The sequence below is a fragment of the Osmerus mordax genome, chromosome 16 (genome assembly GCF_038355195.1).
Source record: "Osmerus mordax isolate fOsmMor3 chromosome 16, fOsmMor3.pri, whole genome shotgun sequence".
In the NCBI taxonomy this organism is placed as follows: domain Eukaryota; kingdom Metazoa; phylum Chordata; class Actinopteri; order Osmeriformes; family Osmeridae; genus Osmerus; species Osmerus mordax.
This window is the reverse complement of record NC_090065.1, coordinates 12,829,163-12,837,193: the sequence shown is the minus strand read 5'-3', so window position 1 is coordinate 12,837,193 and position 8,031 is coordinate 12,829,163. Positions and strand designations below refer to the sequence as shown.

The following is an 8,031-nucleotide window of genomic DNA, read 5'->3' as shown; positions in this document are numbered from 1 at the left end:
AACTTTTCACTCAAATTGTTCAACTGATATTATCATTTGTAATTAAAAGGAAATGTGTCTATTAGGCCTACATTCGAAACAAATGCAAAATAGAACAATTTAGACTTATGATCTCAGACTTTTTGACCCTACTGTATATCGTATTGTGTTTTTGTTGTAAATATTTGAAAAAAGTATTATAACAATTGAAAGTAGTTTATTCTTTCTAAAAACGACCCCGTGCCTGCTGTTGTTGGAGTGAGAATAATATCTGGGGGCTTTTATTTCAGATCGTTTCTTTGGATATGCTCTAATTCTGAAGTCGAATTCCCAAAACCGGAAATGCTATCGAGGCTTTTCTTGGAACAAAAAACAAAGCTAAAATGAACTTTGAAGCGGTCTCCTATTCTGGATAGTACGACTACTGCCACCTATTGTTTAGGAGTGTACTTTCTCAAATGGACCCGATGTCAAGTTACATTACAAAGACCTGCAGTATTCTTCCATATTGTTCCAATACTCACTTAGACATGCTTTCAAAGGAAAACAACCTTTTGAACCGCAGGCAGTGTTGGTAAGTGTAACTGGACTCCAAATCATATTTTTTTTTGTTAAATCCTTGTTGTTAATACTCACGCACGACTAAAAATCTTTGGAAAAGTGGTAAATGTTGAATAATTATAAGTAAATACAGGTTATTTTGCTCCTATTCGAGTAACTCTGACACTGTGTTTCATAATTAGCCATGTTAATAAAACACTTCTAGCATTTGAGTAAGCCCCAAAAATAGTAAAATCTCCTACTCATAACTTTTCACTGAAAAACACTTTTTGCAGATAATAAGGAGTGGGAGCTGAAATTGCAAATGTAATTGCACTTCAACATTGCCTAATCCTTATTTCTGCTGTAATTACTTACTGTAATAAAGTAATCAATTATTGGTACAGATTTGTATACTGTCAGTAAGCTACACAAAAGATCATTATAGTGATGGGTTCAAATAAATACCTTAAATAAATGACAAATAACATTACAGAAAGTGCATCTAAATCTATCTTTATTGATCCATAAATGAATGGACTTAAGAGTATTATGATCAGTAATGAGCAATGGTATAGCTTGTGTACCTGTGAACACTTACATACAGAAATACAATCAACAGCATAAATGTGACTCCATTGTATAATGTATAGTAACTGGAGTAACTGTTTAGCCTCATTTAAACTCTTTGGAAAACATGATAACCAAGTCAGATCAAATCTGTCTCCCTCTTTGACCGATCATATTTCCAACAGGAGTGTTATCCTTAAACATTCAATCTCTAAACAAACATTGTTTTTTGGGTTACATTCCAATATAAAGCACACCATTCCCACCATGAGAGCCCAAAAGTTCAGCTCTATCTCCTTGCTCAAAACACCTAAACTGAAAATACTATCCTTAGGAGCTTCCGACGTCTTATCATCACACACCAACTGTCACACTGTCAAGATGCCATGACTACTAGACATCACTGAGGGATCAAATAAATGTGGTGTTTGTAACACAAATGAATTACTTCTCAAAAGAGACCCTTTTTTTGTTCACTTTCTAAAAGGTAAAAATTGTACTGTGGATAAGACCGACATAATTTGGCCTAAAGTATGAAAGCTCTTTGAGAAATAGCAGCAGTTAAGGCAAAATATTGTTTCCCATGGTTATACCTGAGTATTATATACAAGAAATGCTATTATAAATCTAAAATAATTACAGCAAACAATATTAGAAAACCAAACAAAACACTACATAGCTATCAGCTATATCTTTAACATGACAGAAACTTGAATGTCAATAACTGAACTTAATTACGACAATATAGTACAACTAAAACTATACATTTGAATAATCAATAAAAGTTGCTACAGTTAATAATATTATTAATACAAATTAAGTAAATTCCTCCACAATAAGGGCTTGAAGGCTTAAACCTTTGGGGTGCTAACATTGTGATACTGTGCTATAAGCCACTAGCAAAGGACACATTGGTTTCCCGACTCATACTCTCTTTTACCTCCACAGGCAAAGCATCAAAAAGGTGGTCCTCAACAATGAGGCCGTTTTTACGAAGAAGGCGACAATTCCCCAGTTGTGTGGGCAGGCGGTCTAGACAATTCCCTCTCAGCTCCAGCTGGGTGAGCTGCACCAGCTGGCCTACAGTCTCGGGCATTGTGGAAAGGCCATTGTTTGCCAGACACAAGACCTTCAGCTTCGTACACCGGAACAGCTGTTTGGGAAGGATCTCTATCTTGTTTGAGTTGATGGCGAGGTGCTGGAGATTCTGCAGCAGACCTACATCTGGAGGGATCACTGTGATGGAGTTATGACTGATGTCCAGGTGCCGGAGCTTGGGGAGATGGAAAAGGGCCGTGGGGAGGGTCTCCAGTTTGTTATGGGAGAGGTGCAATGACTCCAAACATTTGACCTGGCCTATGGATGCTGGAATGGTTATGATTTTGTTATGCCACAGTTTCAGGCAAGTCAATCTTTTGAGGTGCTGAAAGCTGATGACTTCCTCGATGGTGCGAATACTGTTGGATTTGAGGTCCAGCTCTTGAAGGTTTGTCAAGCTAAAAATAGCATGGGGGATCCTCTCCAATTCACAGTTGTGCAGCTCCAGCTCAGCTAGGTTTGTCATCTTCTTAAGGCTGTTTAGAACCAAAAGTTTTGTACCATCGTTGTGCACCACAAGTTTAATCAGGTGAGGAGACAGCTCAGTGAGGTTTGAGGGCATTTTGGTGAGGTTGCTCTTCAGGTACAATGTCTTGAGATGTCTTAAATCTCTAAGGGACTCAAGTCCAATCATTTTGTTATTTTCAGAGCTTAAATTCCCAACTAAGTTAAGCTCCCTTAAGCTTCTCAATAGATAAACCCATGCAGGAATCTCAGCAACATCTGTGAACTTCACATAAAGGCAGCGGAGATGGTCACGAAGAAAGCCGAATGCTGTCTGCTCCACTTTGGCAGGGCAGTGGCAGAGATGTAGCTCCTGCAAACTAGTCATTTGTGAGAGCTTTGCTGAGAACCTGACCTCTGGAATCAGTTCCAGTTTAAGCACTTCCAGATCGGTGAGGTCAAACACTGCATTGGGGAGACCAGAGAGCATGAAAAGATGAAGCTCCTGCTGGTCTTGGGCATTTCGGCTTACAAGTTGTCTCAGTTTCTCAAAAGTCCATTCATGATTCAAACTGATTTCTCTCAGTTTATTTTCACTGACCTCAGAGAGGAATACGCCAAACCGTTTGGAATACAGCTGGTCATACTGATCAACCATGTGTAAGAGGAAGGCAAAGTCATTCTTGACATCAGGAATGTCACTAAAGCTGCTCTCCTCTCTGACCTTCTCAAATGAGTACTCTTTAAGGGGTCGCCTGAACAACCAAAAAAGAGTATACAAACATACCATCCCATAGATCATTATGAGAGCCATGTAGCTAATAAGAAGCTTTTTTAGCATAAAAGCCATGTTGTGTGTGCAAATAAACTGAGAGTATCCGGTTAAATTCTTAAATTCTTTTTCAGGTGTACATACATGCTGAAAATCAATAGATGCCATGAAGGTTGATGTGTAGGACAAGATCAAAATGAACTTGAACGTTTTGACAACTGTCTGGGCAACATAAAGCTTGTAGATAAAATCGCTGTCCTCCACATGAGCACGAAATTTCCTCACTTTTTCAAAAAGAGCTTTAGCCTGCTCTCCATCTTTTTTGTCCAGGATGGTCATGCTTGGGATCTCAGTGAGGGGCTTATCTGCCGAAAATTTCACTCCAGCAAGCATAGGAGTAGATGGGCTGTCATTAGTCCCTTCTTTACCTTCTGATGACATCTGTTTTGGTGCTGAAGAAGTGCCTGTCAGTCTCTGTTTATTCTCCTCAGAGTCCTCACAAGCTGTTTCAGACAGAGCCTTTGTAGTCCAAGGAGATTCAAAGCACCGGCCCAAAATGGACACAAAGTGCTCTATCTTTGAACTTGTCTTTGGGTACTTAAACCAGAAGTTGCTGCTGACCATAAGCACAATGGTATGGATAAGAGTGAGGTAAGGGAAGTACTTGGAGTACCAGGGCAAGGCAACATGGTAACACATTTGGTTGACAAAAATGTACTGTTGATAATCTAAATTAGTTCTGACCCCCGTTGGCTCGGGTTGTCCAATTATTCTCTCAGCTTTCATGGCAGTTTGTGTGTGAGTGACGTGAATCTCATGGACGGCACTGTCTGGTAGATCTTTTGTGGGCAGTGGGGCAGAAACCATTGTGGTCCTGCTGGCAGCCGATGGTGTACTTTCCAGTGGACTTTGTGTGGTGAAGGAATTTGAACATGCCGTCTGCTCCGCCCGCTCCAGGCAAGGCAGGCAAGCCACCTGGTCCTTCGTGATCTGCATCGTCATGGCGAAGATAGCCAACATGAGCATGACCACCCCCAGGTAGTCCATGAACACATCCCACCATGGCTTCAGTATGCGGTAGGTTGGCTGGATGTCATTTAACGAGGCTACCTCTGTCAGTGTAAACATCACTGAAATTGAAGAATACAGAGTATTTAGTAAAAAAAATTGAGCACTTTCAACAACAAAAAAGAAGGCATACTTAAATAAGAACAGAAAACCACTTTGGAGACTAGACTTTTTTATGTTGTATACGTGCAAATATATTAGCTTCATTAGAAAAATTGTAATTAACCATAGTTGCTAATGGGTTATAAATCTTCAGCTATTCCACCAGTGTTACATTTACATGTAGTCATTTAGCAGACGCTCTTATCCAGAGCGACTTACAGTAAGTACAGGGACATTCCCCCGAGGCAAGTAGGGTGAAGTGCCTTGCCCAAGGACACAACATCATTGTCACGGCCAGACTCGAACCTTCTGATTACTAGCCCGATTCCCTAACCGCTCAGCCACCTGACTGTTACAGTATGTGTAGCTTGCTTCTATTCAAGACGTGAAAGCATCTTACAAAATCTACCTAGACTAGTTACAACATGTAGATACTACATGTTGTAAGATGCTTCCAGATTCCTCACTTTAGAGTTCATACAAAAACATGACCATAGTTGCAATCTTTTTGGCGCTGAAAAAACATTCTAATGTGCTATTTTTGCATTTGCTGTTGGGTGCCTGCAGTACCGTTGTTTTGTTGGCTAAACTATAGTGTTTCACTGGAGAAGTTTTTTGAACGTTCTAATAGATGCCAGCTGACGGGAAAAGTTTTGTATTGTGAGCTATTTAGCATTATGGTTTGGTCAGTACAATGCAGACATATTTAGTTTGAAACATCCTAAAAGTACCTATAGCTATGAATATTTGATGTCTCTAGGCAACCTCAAATTTTATATTCTGGTTTATCTACTGGACGATTTGGTGCAGGTCTACTAACTCTTGTGAGCAATTGAGAAGTTTGGCATGCACATGTTTCATTTGGAGGAAGGGTGCTAGTGGCCCTATTTCTCTTTTTTATGCATTTCTTGGTTTTGTTTCTTAGGGGTGTAGCATCCGTTTAGAATGCAATAGTTACTTTCAACCACATAACTTTTTAGGCTCGATGTTTGTTATGAGAGATGAACTGATACGTTTCCTCCTTGTGTTAGCCTTCTTATAAAATATTATGATAATTGTCAGGTGGATTGATACAATGTATAAAGCTTTTTAATTTAATAGTTCATGAATAAGACTTAACATGCATTACATATTTGGTCAGTGTAGAGCCATGCCAAAAGATATACGTCACTATTATTGAACATAAAGGCCTAAAAACACAAGATGATGTTTTGACAGGGAGGAAATGGTTGGACAACACCGGTTAAACAAAGAGCACTACATTATTGGGAATCGTCAACTACAATTGGTTGGAAAAAGTAAAAAGAAATAGGCCTACAATTATAGGGAGAAAATATCGAGAAGTCTTGCTCAGGAACTTTAACATTCTTGTCTGAGGTCAAGTGACTCACTGTACATAGGTGACTAAAAAATAAGCATGTGCTTAACGTTAAAGATTGACAGTGCGCCTTTACTTATTTTACCAATTTGCTTAGCCGCGAGCAAGGCAATCTGCCTCTGGACAACCACACTGGTTATTTTGTAATCTAATAAAAAAATACTCAAGGCGTGACTATCACTTTGTTCCAGAAAGTCTATGAGGAAATAAAGATCTACCATACTTACTTCCCGTGGTTAGCTAGCCTACGTTAACTTATTTTATATTTGTATTTTAAATTCCAGTTTTCTTCATGCTTTCGATCTTGTAGCCTACGTATCAAGGAGTCGAAACATTTCCCCGTAACCATGCGATTGTCCGAAACATTCCCCACTGAGCTACATAAGCTACCTGAGACACACTAGCTGCGGCGTGGTGAACAGCCAGGTCAGCCACCGTGCGCATGTAACTCCAAGAAAAGGGTGGTCCGTAAAAAACCCCAGTTGAGAGCGTTATTAGCTCCGTTTCTCATTGGTGGGCATGGACTAGTTCAACGTCCGAAAGTCACAATTTGCTTATCTCACACGGCAACAGTCTCTATCAATGTCTCAGGCTCGGATGCAAGTCATTTTTAGATTTGGCTAAGGTTAAGGTCGTTCCCTGACGTCTACTTTCTCTTGCAGTCCAGCTATGCGTCTGAGACGTACAGTCGCATAACATATCAGGCACTCATGCAAATTGATTAGTTAAAAAATACACTGGTTATCACTTGTTGTGTCGATGCTACTGTGGGTTATAGCCAGGTACACCTGTGGTTTGAAATATCAGGTTAAGTCAATGTTTTGCTTATTGTCGAGATTAGGAATTTAGGACCCAGGGTGAAACTCTGCTGACTGAAGCCATGCTGAAGTTCCAGCTGTGTCTGGATTTGGTTGCTTGCTGTACCGACACAAGGCAAAGAGGAAGTGTCTCCTGAGGTCAGTACAGGTTTTAACCGGTCCTGGCCAGATAATGTGATGAGAATAAGCAGCCCTCCTTCCAATTCAACCTGTAGTCTGTTCTCCGAGAAAGCAAATGAAAACATTTGCATAAGGTGGGGTGACCAGAATGCGTCCGGCATGGATTCCATAATTGTCCGGGGTTTTGCCTCGTCGGATATTTGTGTTTCTCTGGGTGTTTCACAATATTACGCCCTTACAAGTTTTGGAAAGGGTATCTCCCTTACGTTCCACCTTCTTGCGCGAGCTCTGACTGTAGAGAGAACTGTCATTTTGTCACTGTCACATATCAGAAAGTGCGGCATGCAATACACGACCCCCCCCCCCCCTCTCTCTCTCTCTTTTTCACAAACTCAAATCTGGTCACCTTACCATAAGGGAGTATGGAGGTAAACTAACTTTAAGTTTGAAGGTTTGCTATATACAATGGTCCTACTGCAATACGTGCTACACTGACCACTTACACATTAATCTGATATTAATTACACAACCATGTGGCGGGTAAATACATGGCACTCTCCTACTGTTATTATACTGAACAAAGTTTATGGTTGTGTAACTGCTCTGATTCTATCTGCAGATGGGGTCAAACTCACAGAAATCTGACACAGGGGCATATTGCTGCGGATGAGTTGTGGTCGTTATGATACTGGGTGTAGCCAACATGTAATTAGGCCTGTCTCCCAGGGGCGGCAGTAGACATACCCAGATGTCCTAGCAACCAGGTCACTGTTGACAAAGGGCTGAATGCAAGGTAAATTATTCAAAATAGAGGCTCTCACCTTTCAACGAATAACGTGACTGTCCAAAAACACACTAATCACTTTCAAGCTCTGCAGGCACACCTACCATTTGGATTGTTTTATGTAACATCTGAAACATATCTGTTCTTAAATGAATTTGCATAATAGCACAGTTGATAATAAGCACATAAATACTCCACATCTACCCTTGGCAATTCATAACAGTCCCTAATATTGTTTCCCACTATAGTACTAAAGACCAGCTAAATAATTCAGTAGTCACATGTATGTATTTGTTTTCCTGTATGTAGTATGTATGTAGTTTTCTCTGCTGTTATATAACATAGTAAGACCCTCCTC

General features: G+C 40.2%; 1 protein-coding gene across 1 annotated transcript; it reads right to left on the bottom strand.

The window, feature by feature from the left end:
- Positions 1–1,014: 1,014 nt before the first annotated feature.
- Positions 1,015–6,411, bottom strand: lrrc8da (leucine rich repeat containing 8 VRAC subunit Da). Its single transcript, XM_067252741.1, has 2 exons — positions 6,179–6,411; positions 1,015–4,533 (listed from the first exon to the last, which is right to left on the bottom strand). Coding segments are annotated over exons 1-2 (2,559 nt in total). The 5' UTR covers positions 6,180–6,411; the 3' UTR covers positions 1,015–1,975.
- Between the last annotated feature and the right edge of the window lie 1,620 nt (positions 6,412–8,031).